General features: G+C 36.3%; 1 protein-coding gene across 1 annotated transcript; it reads left to right on the top strand.

The window, feature by feature from the left end:
* Positions 1–550: 550 nt before the first annotated feature.
* Positions 551–9598, top strand: LOC147633265 (beta-glucosidase 13-like). Its single transcript, XM_086805715.1, has 13 exons — positions 551–762; positions 1040–1106; positions 1196–1254; positions 2034–2109; positions 2455–2526; positions 2819–2906; positions 3032–3284; positions 3549–3664; positions 3872–4092; positions 8798–8829; positions 8994–9099; positions 9197–9305; positions 9424–9598. The coding sequence occupies exons 1-13, from the start codon at positions 613–615 to the stop codon at positions 9596–9598; spliced, it is 1524 nt and encodes a 507-aa protein (XP_086661841.1). The 5' UTR covers positions 551–612.
* Positions 9599–16526: the final 6928 nt, after the last annotated feature.

Below are 16526 nucleotides of genomic sequence, written 5' to 3'. Positions count from 1 at the left end.
AAGAACCATGTGTTCAACATTGATTGCTTGTGTTACATCTAATGCAAAGAGTGTGATCTACGGAAGAGACACCTACTTTGTTCATGAAGTTCCCAAATGTTCAAAAACAGTAAGGTAATCTTAGTAAGCATAAATACGTGTGCAAAACGTTCCCAAAGGTTCAGAAACAGTAAGGTAACCTTAGTAAGCATAAATACGTGTGCAAAACGTTCCCAAAGGTTCAAAAACAGTAAGGTAACCTTAGTAAGCATATTGAAGGGGCTACGTGCTAGATTATTGGGTCTCTTGATTTTATAACCTTGTGAGAAGCGTGTATTGTAAAAGATTGCGTATTTTACAAGTAGACTAATTACCCATGAGTGATGCATCACTCATAGGATACCCAAGAAGGAAAAACGGAGAGAGAGAGAGAGAATTTAACCTTTACAACGACAAGAAAATGATGCGAAAAGGGAAGGTGCATTGAGAACGACACCATGATGAAGGCGATAAATAATAAAGTATCGTGGATTTTAAATTTTAAATCCTTTGAAAATGCGTAATCTCCCTAGTTCTACGCTCTATTTAAATGCGTGCCCCATTTGGCATATAGACGCATTCAGATCGACAATTATGGCTTCCAAGTCTTACCGCAAGCTAACGTCCATTATTTGGTATATTATTGCTCTGCTTATCGCATTTGCATCCGCTAATGACCATCAATTGAGCAGAGCAGACTTCCCCGAAGGCTTTGTTTTTGGCACTGCATCTTCTGCATATCAGGTTCGACTCTCATTTATATTCATTACTATCAATTTCTAAGCTGTAGTTAGGGTCAGAAGTGTTACACTAGCTGGTTAAGCAGATCGGGATCATTATAAAGCAGTATAAAGTCCTAGCTAAATGAGGTTAATTGCGAATTAATTCTCGTGAGATTGTCGATCGCTGGCTGCGTGGAAATAACAAAGAAGAATGAGTTGCCGAGATTACAAACATCTCGAGGCATTCTTATTAATTATAAGCATTGATAAGCCTCCTCTCCCTGTTTATTTTGGTGCAGTACGAAGGCGCAGCAAACGAAGGTGGACGAGGGCCTAGCATATGGGACACATTTTCACGGGTGGAAGGTTGGTCTGTGACGATTAAAGCCCTGTAAATGCTTTGTCAGAGTATGATTTAGAAATCTAATCTGCATGTGTATGATGAGCGTGAGCAGGAAACGTACTCGGCAACGCCAACGGGAATGTCGCCGACGATGAATATCACCGCTACGAGGTGTCAAAAGTTTGAACCATCCTTCTAAAGCCTCTGCGTTATGCCTCCTAGTGCATTTTCTTAGCTCACGAGTGTCTGCACGCATGCTTCATTCTACTATTACACGTTCTTTTTCAATTCTTTATTAACTTTTCAAAAATCAATGCACTTCCTCCCTCTCACCCTTTATCAATTCTTTTAATTATTTCTAAAAATAATCGTGCAAAACCCTACTCCTACTTCCATTTAAGGACAACTTTATGTATCCTCAAACAGTAGTGTATTTATTACTTAATGCACACTTGTACACATGTGTGCTTAAATGCAAATGGATGCATGTATATGTGTATGTATCATATTCTTCTTGCTTCATAAGGTGATAAGGTGGAGCTTGCTCATCCATAGCCCATGCCACATGAAAGCTAGAGAGACATGGGTTCAAGACATGTGCCTTGATCCATTTCCCTAACTTTTGTACCCTCTATCACCTCAAATCTTGATTAACTTCAAACTGAAATCTCATTTTTGCATTGTTAACAATTTTTTTTTTATAAAAACTTAACTTTGTAGGACTAATTACTTCTACAAGGATCTAATGTGTTCATATTAGCATTTTGGGCTTACCAGTAACCCTCTTAACATAAACAAACAGCTTTTGGCTTTTTACACTCACTCTAAGATTAATGAGATTAAAGCACTCTAAAGTATAATGTGCTTTAGTTGAGCGTGTCAATTAATCTTTGTTATTTTGACATGTGGCCATGCCATGTTAAATCACTCATGCCATGCCATGTTCATAGGAGGATATATTGCTCATGTCTACAATGGGGATGGATGCTTATCGCTTCTCTATATCATGGCCACGTTTATATCCGGGTATTCATAATGATTTATGTTTGAATCAATGTAATTGTTATACATTTGTTCATATACATTTTATCTTTCAAAGTTCTTTATCTTAAAGAAGAACTCTTGTCCCTCTATAAATTCCTTTGAGATTCATTACCTCTGTTTAAGGACGTCCTATTTAAGTATACATTTTGTCAACTTAGGAGGCTTCTTTGTTTAAAACATTTCAACAAAGTGCCTCCTTATAGTGCTTTACACAAATGCCAGTTGGGAGTGACATAATACCTTTCAACATAACTAGATATTGAATCAAATCCAAAAATCAATGGAATTGAAATCTTTTGAGATGTGAGTTTTCATGTGCACCTACAGAGGGAAATGGTCAAGTCAATGAGGTTGGAATAGCATACTACAACAACCTTATCAATGGTCTTCTTGCAAAAGGTAGCGCATGCATCCCAAGGTTTTCTAAAAACTAACAAACATGTTCAAGGTTATTACAACTAGGTAATAGGATTTGATTGATTTTATGTTGACATAAATTACCAACCAACTTTCTAAATTTAATCATGTATTCTAAAAACTAACAAACATGTTTAAGGTTATTACAATTAGGTAATATGATTTGATTGATTTTGTGTTGAAAAATTTACCAACCATCCCTGATCAAGTATTCAACCATATGTGACTTTATACAATTGATTTTGTGTTGAGAAAAATTACCAACCTTGATCAGGTATTCAACCATATGTGACTTTATACCATTGGGATTTGCCACAAAAACTTGAGGATTCTTATGGGGGGTGGCTTAGTCCAAATATTGTGTAAGATATCTCTGATTCTAGTACATTCTAGAACTTTTTCTCCTTAAACAAAAATTTTCATTTTTTAAAGTTTAAAGATATTCTCATACTGCAAAATGAGAAGCTTCATTATATAAAACTTCTAGGGAGGATTTTGCAAACTATGCGGAGACATGCTTTCAAAACTTTGGGGATCGTGTTAAGCATTGGATAACCTTCAATGAGCCCACTATCTTTATTTTGATGGGCTATAATAGTGGAATATTTCCACCACAAAGATGCTCAACTTGGGCTGGAAATTGTACAAAAGGGAATTCAATGATAGAGCCATATATTGCGGCTCATAATGTATTGTTATCCCATTCAACCGTAGTTGATATATATCGAAACGAGTTCCAAGTTAGTATCTTCTAACATTGCACATTTTGTCTTTGATTTCTGAAAGTTAGACTTTGAAATTTGTGAATAAAGGTTATCCTTATATTTATTCTTGTATAACAAGCACATATGCACACACACGCGCGCGTGCGCACATGTGTGTGTGCATGTGCATGTCATGCAAAGAGATAATTTGTTTAGACAATAGTGAGAAATAATTTTGGCATAGTAATATGTGGTTCTCATGCTTTGGAATAACTCTTTTTGTCGAAACCATTGTGATAGAAACAACAAAATGGAAAAATTGGCCTAACAGTAACTGTCAGTTGGTACATCCCCTATAGCAACTCTACTGAAGATGTAGAAGCTGTCAGTAGATTACTCGATTTTACATTTGGATGGTATGCATTACTTTTTTCTTGTATTTTCTTTTTACCCTATGTTATTTTTAATGGATGGTATGTGTTACTCTTGTTCTTGTGTTACTCTTGTTCTTGGAAATGATTTCAAGGTATCATTTACAAATTGATGGTACATGATATTTTCTTTTTATTTTGATTTTATGAATTTGTAACTATGACTATAACTTATTCTATTTTCATTTTTAGGTTTATAAGTCCATTATTATATGGATATTATCCCAATATTATGCGTGAGCTTGTGGGTGATCGCCTACCAACTTTCACAACACAACAAAATAAAAATCTTCGTGACTCATTTGATTTTCTCGGTCTTAACTACTACACCACATACTATGTCAGTAGTGTGGATTCTGACCCCAATGCCAATGAAACTAGCTTTTTTCAAGATAGTATGACAAAAACAACAGGTGATGAGCTTTCCAAGAGTTTTTTTTCAAAAATACAAAGTTGTTTTGTATTAATTAAGTTAATTGGTTTCCAAAGTAGTTGTGTTTTTAAATATCCTCCATTTATACATAGATAACTTCTAAGTTTATAACTTAAGTTCTTAAAGTTGTTTTATATTAACTAAGTTAATTGGTTTCCAAAGTGGTTGCGTGTTTTTTATGTCTACCATTTATACGTATGTCACTTCTAAATTTATAAATTAACTTATAACCTCATGCTACAATTTCTTGGCTTAAAGAAAACACTTAAAGCATGGTAAGATAAGATAGGAGAGTATCTAATCATAGTTGGATTTTAGATATCCAAAGCCAATTTTCACTCTATATGAGAAAGATTAGCAGGGGGATTATGTTAGTGGTCATATATGATCACCTATTTATTACAAGTGACAATGATGGTGATATTCATGAGTTTTAGATGCTTCTTATGTGAAGAAGTTTGAAATGAAAGATTTGGGTGACTTCATGGGCATAGAAGTGATTAGATCACAAGATGGGATTTAGATTTTGCAAAGGTAGTATTATTTAAACACTATTTTTTAGACATGTTCTCTAAGTATGGGATGATAAGTTGTAAACCAATCTCAGTACCATTAGAGCATAACACAAAGTTGCCTACAGATATTTGTGATCCTAATGTGTGCAAATAAAATCGATGTATGCATGATCCTCATATCTAGGTGGTTGCACATGTAAACCTCCTTGGTGTGAATCACCATGTAGAAATGACTCTTTACATCCATGTAATGTATTTAAAAAAATCCCTTAGCTGCAGCCATAGCAATGAGATTACTCTCACGATTTTCATCCCTATCAACCGGGTTGAACATTTCCTCATAGTCAATACCATATGCCTATGTATATGCCTTGGCAATACCAATAGACCCATTTGAATTGTTCTTCACTTTGAAATCCCAATTGCATCCAATTTCCTTATTCTCCTTAGGTGAAGGCACAAAATCCCATGGCATATTTGCATCTAGAAATCATCTCTTCATCCATGGCATTTTCCCAATGCTTATGTCCAAGATCCTTCTCAAAACATGTGGGATTGATCTCTTGAATGGCTTTGACCATATATGTATGATGATAAGTTATATACCCATCATACCTCAACCTATCAATTGCATATCTAACACTTGGTAGACCTCTACATACACGTGGATCATTGCCAGATGTTCTCAACCTTGTTTGGGCTCTTTGTAAACTTGGTGTAATGAGTGATGGGATCCGAAACTCCTTATAAAGGCTATGTTCTGAGCCACTATACTCTCCATCAACTGAGTGATGGGATCCCAAAGTCCTTATCAAGGCTATGTTCTAAGCCACTAGACTCTCCATCAACAAAGGAGTGATATATTAAAACATATAGCACTATAAAAGGTTGATCTGCCTTCTATTGTCCCTTACATGATATAGGTGTAATACCATGTGAACTTGCTAAATTTTTAGCACTTTTAGTACCACCATGTGATATATAAGGATGCATAATATTCTTCCCATAACTATTATGACCAAGGTCTCACAATATACTCATTGTGGTAGAGGACTCTCCTAGTCTAAGTGCCTGATAGTGATTGTAGCTCTACATTTAAGGCACCCATCTGATTGTTTGCTTCACTATCTATAGAATTAGTCATTGGTGTATACTCATCTCATCAAAACACAACATCCTTGCTCATTTACATCACACAAGGAGTGGGATTATAACATCCTATAACCTTTCTACTTAAGGAAATAACTAATTAGTATACATATTTTTTTTGCCTTGATATCTAACTTACTTGCTTCTCATCATATAGCCAGTAAATTTTATTGGTCTATGAAACATCGGGGCACTAATGAATATTTTACCTTTGCAAGAATATATTTGATTACCACAAGTAGTTTCAAATTTTCTTCCAGTACACCTTCAAACGCTTCAAAGTGTTGTTCTTTCTTTATCTACATGATTTAATCACGTAACTAAAAGAAGCACTTTGCCTTTGATTTCTTCTTTTTCTTATAAGCATTGAGGTTACTAAATCCCTTCCCCTTACCTTTATTTCTATCATAAGCTTTGGGGTTATTTGATCCCTTCCCCTTCCCCTTAACATTATTTGTATTTGTAGAGAATGTAGTGTGAGTACTATCTCTAGCTCTAAGATGCATCTCCTTCTCCACCAACATTCCTCTAGGCTCCTCAAAAGTAAGAGGTAGATAATTGTGCATTTGCATGTTCAATGTGCTCACAAAAATATCATACTTTGGGAAAAAACATTTGATGCACTCGCATATGCCAGTTCTTTAGTGATCTTGGTGATTCCCACCATCACTATCTGACATTATAGATTCTTTATCCCCCCACAATATGACTTTTTTTATGCATCTCCTCCAAAATGATTTTATACTGTAAGTTGATTCTCAAGGTTTTGTATCCTTGTCTGATTCCTCGTGTCATATTGGTCCTTAAGAACTTTCCATGTTGTAGAATGTGACGTAGTATACTAAATCAAGATCATTACTAAATGCAAATTATCACAAATCACTGACAAATAGTGATGGTGGAACATAATGTATTTCCATTCCTTTTCCTATATGCCAAAGTAAGAGTAAAAACTGGCAATATGGTTTGTAATTGAGTAAGATTGAGCTTTGTAACACCCATATTGCAGTTTTGCACAACTATTAAGATTCAAGAATGGACCTAATCTTGAACTTCCAAAGTCTCGGACTTGAAACGTCTAACTTTTCATCAAACAAGAGAGGATAGGCATGAGCGGTTTCATTACTTAGAGGTTGGCCCATCTCTCTAAATATACCTTTAAACAGTAAGCCAAAACAAGATTTGCCTAGATCCTAAGCTCTAATAACATAAGAGCAAAATCAGGATCTTCATAATACAAATCATTAAATTATAGAAAGAAGTGAACGGTAGACAATATTATTGCTTTCAAAATTTGATGATTGTGTACCCACCTTTGCTCCCACCAATGTGCTTTGGGTAAGAAGCTTTGACTACAAAGTGATGATTATCTATCACCTATGCACTTCAAGTAAGGACCTTTAATCGTAATCTAGATAGAATCTTGACAAAGAATGTAGACTTGGTTACAAGAGTTCCTGAATACAATAAAATTGATGATGGACAAAGGATGTCAAACTACTCTATGTAGTACCCAGGGTTGGCATGGATGTAGTTTGGTCATGTTGGCTAACCCATAACTTGGTCCAAAATTACCAACTAGTGATATCATTTGTTGGGATAATATTAGACAATAACATGGTCTCATAGTAGGGACTAGCACTAGGCCTTGTGTCCTTGATTTGTTATGTACTTGGTTTGTTATGTCCAACACAGTCATATAGCCTACATTGTGAGCACATAGCCCACACAATCACGCATCTTAATAAGTAAAGTGCAAAGTCTACACAAGCCATCTTCTAACCAACTAAAAATATTTACATTTAGCCACTAAACAAGTGTCCAAAATGGGAACTACCAAGTGGTGCTCAGTGGTGTTTGAGTGCTCCACCGCAATGGATACTCCTCTTATAGAGGGCCTTAAAAATTAGAGCACATCCATTTCCCATAGTGACAATATGAAGGTGTAGAAATGAGAAAATGATTTTTTAACATTTTCTAGTCATACCTTACCTTATTCTTTTGGTTTTACTCAAACCTTACAAATTTTCACATTTAATTAGAGACATAGAAAAAAATTTGTTTCTTCTTTGCTAGAAGGGTTTTTATTATTGAATATAGCTGAGTATTCCAAAGACATGAGATAAATTTACATGGAGTTGAAAAGGTGAGGTCATCATGTCGTACGGGCTAAGATAGGGGAGAACAATCCTTTGATATTAACATAAGGCACATGGATTTGGTCTTAATGCATATGGAACCTATTAATCAATAAGCCACACTGTGAGGTTGAATAATAATACATTTATGGGTAAATATGGAATATTCATCCTAAATTTTTTAAAGGTCTCAGGTTGAGAAAATATTTTCAAAATAATTTACGATCAAGGTTAATATCTTTATCACGATGTTTTTAAAAGGTTCCTTAGGTTGAGAGAATATCTTTTAAATAGCTTTATGATGAAGGATAATATCTTTATCATGTGACTTTGGATTGTCTTTATGTAAATATCTTAAACACTATAATGATATTTCTTAACCTTTAGTCTAAATAGCAAAAAACAAATATGTTTCTCCAAGGTTGTTATTTTCTAAACAATTATGCTTAGTTTTTGTAACATAGCATGGAAAAAGAAGAAAAAGCCATGTGATAACACTTTAGTTCTTCCCTTGCATAAGGAGTTTCTTAGATACTCCTAAAATTGTTGAGAAAAGAGTGTAAGAAAAAGCCATGTGATGCCACTTGATTTCTTCCTCATAAGGGGTCTTCTTAGTTTCTCCTAAAATTGTAGAGTAAAGAGACTACATAAGTTTGATGTTTGCGCTAGCATTCTCTTCCTTGATTTTAAGGGGTTTCTTAGTTACTCTTAAAATTGTAGAGTAAAGGACCTATAAAAGTTTCATGTCTGAGTTGGCATTGTCTTAGATTCCTCATAAGGGGTTTCTTCGTTACTCCTAAATTTCTAAATCGACGAGCAAAGTTTTCATGTTTGAGCTAGCATTCTCTTTTTTTCTTATAAGTGTCTTTTAAACATTGCATAGGCGAACGCAATGGAGTTTTAATTGGGCAACAGGTATGTATTTTTTATTTATTTACTAGAAGGAACTTTTAAATAGAATCGGTCCATGAATTTAAAAATGTTAGCTTGTAGGAATTTACAAAGATTAGCTTACAATTCAACAATGCTAATTCAATCATGCGTTGTAAAAACTATAATATTTTCACTTTTTGTTGCAGGCTGCATCAAGCTGGCTATATATTTATCCAATAGGGCTTCATGACCTTTTGACGTACATTAAGAAAACCTACAACACAATTCCTCCAATATTTATAACAGAAAATGGTATGTTGGTAATTTGTACTTGGTCTATTTGAGATCTTTAATTCTTAGTATATTTTGTAATTTTTTGTTATGTGTGTGTGGGGTGGGGGGGTCATAGGTGTGGATGAAAAGAGTAATGCATCTCTACCTCTAAATGAAGCATTAAAAGACCCTATAAGAATAAACTTCTATAATGACCATCTCTCAAACCTAGCATTGGCTATAAAGTAAGTTATACATGATTTTTTTTAAAATAAGCTTATAGTTTTGAAATTGATTATCAAGGTTTATAATTATAGTTTTTTTAATATAAAGCTTATCAAAACCTTCTATCTATTTCCTTAGGGAAGGATCTGATGTGAGAGGCTTCTTTGCATGGTCACTTCTCGATAATTTTGAATGGACATCTGGGTATGATGTTCGGTTTGGTCTACATTTTGTAGATTACACCACCCTTCAAAGGTACCCAAAAGCATCAGCTGGGTGGTTCAAAAACCTATTAAATAATGAAGATGTATGATGGTGATGTATCTTATTAAGTACTTGAGATTGTAAAGGCTATTAAAAGTTAGACTTAGTTATTAAGATGAGAGAATGATCTCTCATCTTAAGGGTACTTAAATTTGGACCTAGTCACTAAGATGAGAGAATGATATCTCATCTCTCTCTCTCTCTCTCTAATGGTGATTGTATATGTCATATAATAGTATAAATATTTATGTTTGATGTTCTATTACACCTCCCCACACCATAGTTTCATGGATAAAAATGTGTACTAGCTGGGTTAGCTCACTTGAATTGTACTTTATTCTATTAAGACAATGGATAAACCTAAAGTAGTTGGATTAGCTCACATTATGATGAACTTAGTTGATGTTCATATATTTTATGAGTAATGTTTTAATTGAGGATCATTACATTTTAGCTAATGTTCATGGTTTATTGAATCTCTTTGTTGCACTTTGGCTTTCATGTTCTCTATTAATAAATCTCACTTTTTTCCATGCCATCATACCCAAACATCATCCGTTGGTTTATTGAATCTCTTTGTTGCACTTTGGCTATCATGTTCTCTATTAATAAATCTCACATTTTCCCATGCCATCATACCCAAACATCATCCGTTGGTATGACTTGAAAAATGCACACTTGGGGCTACTTGACATATCAAACATCATCCCATGGTGACCAAACTTTGCAAGCATGTGGGGGGACCCAATTAGTACACCATGTATAAAACATAGTATTGATAATTTTTTGTGAGGATATAAAAGCTTTTCTCCTCTACTAAAAGTACTCTATTACTGATGTAATAGATTAGAATATCCTATTTCATGAATAGTTTTGATCACATTTGTGAAAAATCAATATTTCAGTAAGTATTCACTAGAGGATCTCTATCACGGCGGTGAGACTAATTAACATAAATCTAGTGGGACAAGATTGATTATCTAGTGGGAGTCCCCACATGCTTGCAAAGTTTGGTCACCATGGGATGATGTGGGGGCGGGGGGTGGGGGGGTGGGGGGGAGGACCTCCCCACATACTTACAAAGTTTGATCACCAAACGAACGATGTTTGGTATGATTGTATGAGGAAGAGTTGTGTTTTCCAATAGACACCATGATAGTAAAAGTGCAATGAAAAAATTTCATAAACCATGAAAATCACCTAAAATGCAAAGATACTCATAAAACATAAACATCAACTAGGTATATCATAATAATGTGAGCTAGCCTAGTTACTCCGAGAATTGTATCAATAGATCAAAGTACAATGTAAGTGAGCTAACCTAGCTAGTCTAAGTTTATTCACTATCAATAAATCTATGTACAATGTAAGTTAGCTAGCCTAGCTAGTCTAAGTTTAGCTCGAGGGGTGCACTACTAAAAGAAACTCTATGTATCACGTGCGTTCGGGGGTAGTTAAAAAACCCCTTACATATAAATTTTATATGAATAAAATGACCCCTTTTCTTTATGGACTTGCAAGTTTTTTTCATACTAGATTACAAAAACCCCTTCTCTCTAAATGTACCTTAAATTTTTTAATTAAAAAATCCCTTCATTTGAACTCACGTGGTATACTAACATATTTTTAGGTGAACTCCCCTAGGAGTTTAGTCACTATAAATGGGCACTCAATCAATATCTTCATCTCTAACTTGTGGTCAATGTGCACATCAAGGATGATATGCACATCAAGGAGAAGGCTGTGCCAGGGCTCTAGAGGTCATCTAATCTATGTGCGTAGGTCTGACTTAAAGGTAGGATTGTAGACTGGTGCTGTTGTACTTGGGATTTCATGAGTTCCATAAGCTGATACAACCCTCTAATTCTCTTGAGATTGTGCTACTGCAATACGTCTAGAGCTGTCTCTATAAACCCAAAATCTTTAATCAATTATAATCCGTGCCTTCCACTTTATGCATGTAAGATCCTCTCCTGTAAGGACATGTTGCTTGTATGAAGCAATACTGATTCCACCACCATCGCCCAAGGTGCCACTAAGACCAACATTGCCCACATGCTTGTGTTCTATGAACTAGCTCCAATGCAGGACTCTTTGGTATCCATCAAAACTCGTGTGCACTCCACTAAATTTTTAGAGGCAACTCAAGCTCCTGAACTTTGTTGTGTCGATAGTGAGGCGTCATCCACTCCTAAGTCACTAGGTTGATGTAAAATCTAGAGGCCTACCAATCATAGAAACTCCATTCTCATCTCTTGTGTTGCGTAGCACAAGCTCTTCCACCTTCTCCCTAGGTCTTCTCACATTACTGGAAGAGGCCATGGTGGTAAGAAAAGAGAATAAGGGAAAAGAAAAGCTTGTTTTACAACAGAAGAGTGGAGAGGAGAGAAAGTTCAGGGTTTTCAATGCAGCAATGGAAAGCTTAAAAGAGGGTTAGAGTTTGAGAATAGGCTTCCTGAACCTAGGGTAGACTAAAGAGGGATAGAGTTTCTACAGCAATGGAGAGGGAGGGAGCTTGAGAGAGAGAAAGAGAGGGAGATTGAGAGGGAGGGAGCTTGAGAGGGATGGAGTTTCTACAGCAGAAATGGAGAGCTTAGAAAAGGAAGAAAGAGGGAGAGGGAGCTTGAGACTGAGGGAGCTTGACAAGGAGGGAGAGCTTGAGAGGTATGGAGTTTCTGCAGCAATGGAGATCTTAGAAGAGGAAGAAAGAGGTTCAAAATGAGCTTTCCAAACCTAGAGTATGTTGGGGGGAAGTTTGAGAGGGAAAACACACTTTTGGGAAAAAATTGGAAATTTTCAATTTTTAGGGGTTTTCATCTCCGCGATTCTAGGTGGGGGGACCTCTAAGTTTGGACCCAAGAGGTAGGGGGACAAGAGTAGTAATTAGGCCCCATTAGCAAACCAAAGCCTAGGCCCCCTAGGGTCAAAGAAGTCACAAATGTGCACCCAGCCCTCTTCCTATTGGTCCATTCCTAATCAAAAGTTAATCCAAGAGGCCCTCTTCCTATTGGTCCATTCCTAATCAAAAGTTAATCCAAGAGGCCCTCTTTGGGTCCAAAAATTTTCTAATGTCCTCTTCCACTACTTCTGCTAATTTGACTGCTCTGGCTACTGCAGTCTGAGGCGGAACTCTTTCTCTTTGGTTGCCCCAATTCTAGGAAGGAGTTCTGAGGCTACTCTCGATAGAGGCAGAGGGCTGAGCTGGAGCTCTCCTTGGATTGCCTTGATTTTGACGAGATGGACCTTGATTTGACTGATAGGAAGGGGCTCGTCTCTGCACTCTCGGTCCTTGACTTCCCTGTCACCTTGACATGGCAAGAGTCGGGAAGTCTTTCAGCTCGTAACCAAAACCGTGACATCCAAAACACTAGTTCTCACTTCTGAGCTCATCCCTCTGAATCCTTGAAAGAGGTGGGGCTCCTAAGAAGTGTTCTATGGGAAGGGTCTTCCTTCACTTCTGAATCTCCCAGTATCCTAATTCTAATTTGGGCTGCCTTGTTGTCTCTTTGGGGGAGGAAAGTTTGAAGTACTTCTCGGGGTTTTGAATCTTTTAAAATTAGATGGTGCAGGCTTCGGCGGGACCTTAACGACAAAGGCTTTGGCAAAGTCCTCTGCCATTCTTACTGATTCCGCCATTGAGATAGGTTTGGCATTCTTCACTAAGGTGTCCAATGGCTCGTTCATTCCTCGAATGAATCTGGCCATCAGTTGCTCTTCATCCAATTGCGGGGAATATTTAAGGAGAAGGACAAAAGCCTGATGGTACTCTTCAATTGTCCAGCTATCCTGCTTTAGTTCCAAGAACTCATTCATTTTAGTTTCAAGGAAGCCCGAAGGACAAAACCTCTTTCTGAGGTAAGCTTAAGATAGGTCCAGGTCTGGGTATTCCGGTCGAGACGGTTAGTCTCGCAGTCATTCCTCCAAGTGAACCTGGCCGTTTCCATAATCTTTAACTTGGCAAGAGCCATCTTGCTTCTCTCATTGTAGCCAGTTACATCAAAGTATTCCTCTATTGCCTTAATCCACTTTTCCACTAGTTCACCTAACTGCTCCCCTTCGCCCTTGAAGGGACCAGGTTGGGATTGGCTTTTTGAACATCTGGATCTAACTCTTTGTCATCGGTTAGAGGATCTGTTTGCCTTGCACGGGCCACGTGCATGACTTTGACAAAACGAGATTTTTGTCAACTTAACTTTGACAACAGTTTTATGATTATTTATGTTTTGTGATCTATTCTTTAAACAGATAATTATTTCATCATACTTCATGAAACAAGACTTACTCTGATACTTTTATTAACCATTCACAATCATGAAAACATTTTGGATTTTTTTTTTGTAAAACATCGTTTATTATCAAAAGTTTTTGATATATTCATAGAGCATCATGGCTCCCAAAATCACTGCCTCAATTGTATACGCATAAAGAAGCAAAACTGTGAAGGAGACATGCCATGGTACACACGATTCATTACAGAAAGAGGTGTTGTAATTCTACTTCTAGGGATAAAGCAGCTAAGAAGCCTAAAAATTTGGCATGAAATACTGAGGTTCTTGGGTGAAGGATCAAAGAGTTTCACATGCTGAACAAGCCCTAGCCTTATCAGAATCATGGCTAAGGAAATATTTTGCTTGAGCCTCTAACGTTGACTGGTACTGACATTAATACATCATGCTCCACAGAACCACATATACCGACGTCACTCAAGAGGATCATGAAAGTAAAGATTCTCAAAATGATGTGCGAGTCTCACTCTACTTACTCGGGTGGTAACAGAGTTGATGAGGTGCTCAAATGCAAAGGCTATCATATCCTGACTCTCGGAGAGTTCAGGAATGCCATATAGAATCGGGGTATCCATCTATAAATTTCCAATTCAATTTATGAGTTTTTAATTTTTGAAGTTCATTCAACATAATATGAACAAGTGAAAACATTATTTCCCAGATTTACTTTAAAAATTTAAGCAATTTCTGCTATTGTTACGTAAATTTACAACTGCACTCTGATACAGATCCCACTGTCCCCTCTCTACGCACTGGATTCCTGGATGGTAGCACAGCGGAAGTAGCTTCCTCTTGTGCGGGGGGAGGGTTTCTCGCTCACGGCCTCGCCCTCGAATGTCCGGGCACGAGACTAAGTTGGTGGTCATTCCAAAAACCGAAACTGGGAAAATTTTCCTTGCCCGAAATACGAGAACGATTCAACCATTTTTATTTTCTTAACGAATTTCTCTAACGAGATCAAGGTACTAAACTAACCTTAATTTGATTAAATTAGATAGAAGGGAAACTATTACAGACTTAACTTGAAGGAATCAACGCTTTTTTCCCAATTGAATCAGGCGCACAGCCATTGATCTATTCATCAGAGAGGTCTTCAGGCTTTTAATTAACTACTCGAGTTCTAAGTGTATTCCTATTGATCAATTTTATTATCAAAACTCTACTGATTCCAGCCTACTAACCCCATTCAGCCCATGGGATAGCCACCGCCCAACCACTAGAATTGGTAGAACCAGACAAGTACTCACCCACCCAAAATTTAATGCTTTTCTTAACTTTTGCTTTAGAATACAGATACGCACACACTTCTCTTTAAACTTTAACTTTTAAAACAATCCATTCACAAAAAGTTATTGGTTACAGATGTCATAACTCGAAATTTCCATTCAATCCTTGTTTCTCACAAAACAGTATCACTCTGGACTCTCCGTTGGGACGACCAGTAGGTCAGCAACGAGATCGAGTAATAGATTACAATAATTTTCTCATCATCATACATATATATATCTTCCACGACATACGCATGGGTGTCCTAAGCATCGCAAGCCCATGCATCACCTGGTCAGAACCCTCCAGGATCCTCCTTAGGTGTAATTGCACTTCACTCAGGGAATGCTTGATCGGCCCTCGCCCCATCGTACTGGAAGCACACCATTTTTCATCATACCAAGGCTAGTCAAGACGTGGGTAGGTTTATGCCGTGTGAGCCGTCCTTTGAACACTCCCTGCTAGCTGTTGCAACCGAACATCCCTTAGAAAAACACATTTACCAAATGCTCCCTCCGCATAAGACATTCCTTTAAGAAAACAGGGTTTCTATGCAAGTTTTCAATTTTAATTTTCTTTTGAATACAATGAGTATATCTTGATTCCGTATCCCAGGACTTCTAGATCACAGGTCTGGATTCCCAAGCAGAATTCCTCGAATTCTGTAATCTTGATCCTCAGATCAAAATCAAAGGTCTCAATTTAATTTCAGATTCGGTGGGTGATTTGATTGAATTTTCCTGAACTGGTCACATCGTCTTTTCTTGAAACTGACGAAGGAGATTAAGTAGTGGTCATAGTCTAATTCAGGATTCGAGTCTGGAAAGGTTCTCCCTAAACTATCTTTCTCGAAGGGTAATATTTCAATTACTACTTTATTGAATTTCATTCATTGAGTATTTTGCTTAACTGAATTCAAAACTAAACACGTATTCCTATTAGGAATAATTTCATCATTTATCTAAAATTCTGACTTCGATAGATCTTCTGAATTTTCTCATTACCATCCTAGAGAATATGAAACAATAGAATTTTCCTTCATAGAGTATCTACTTATTCATTTACCAATATTCATGGGATTTAAACAATGATTAAAGAGAACTCTCATTTTTTTATAAATAAAGAAATTCTTTTATGCGTCTATTTATGCATAAAAATCAATATTCATGAAAGTAATACTTTTATAATTAAAAAACTTCTTTTATGCATCTATTTATGCATAAAAATCAATATTGGTAAAAGTAACACTTCTATAATAAAAAAAGTTCTTTTATGCATCTATTTATGCATAAAATTCAATATTGATGAAAGTATTACTTTTATAATTTAAAAAAAATCTTTCATAAATCTATTTATGTATAAAAACCAATACTGATGAAAGTAACACTTTTTTAATTAAAAAAATCTTTTATGCATAAAAATCAA

The sequence above is a fragment of the Cibotium barometz genome, chromosome 12, assembly GCF_041138505.1.
Source record: "Cibotium barometz isolate CiBa-2024 chromosome 12, ASM4113850v1, whole genome shotgun sequence".
NCBI classification, from domain to species: Eukaryota; Viridiplantae; Streptophyta; class Polypodiopsida; order Cyatheales; family Cibotiaceae; genus Cibotium; species Cibotium barometz.
This window is presented reverse-complemented; position numbering and strand designations above follow the sequence as displayed.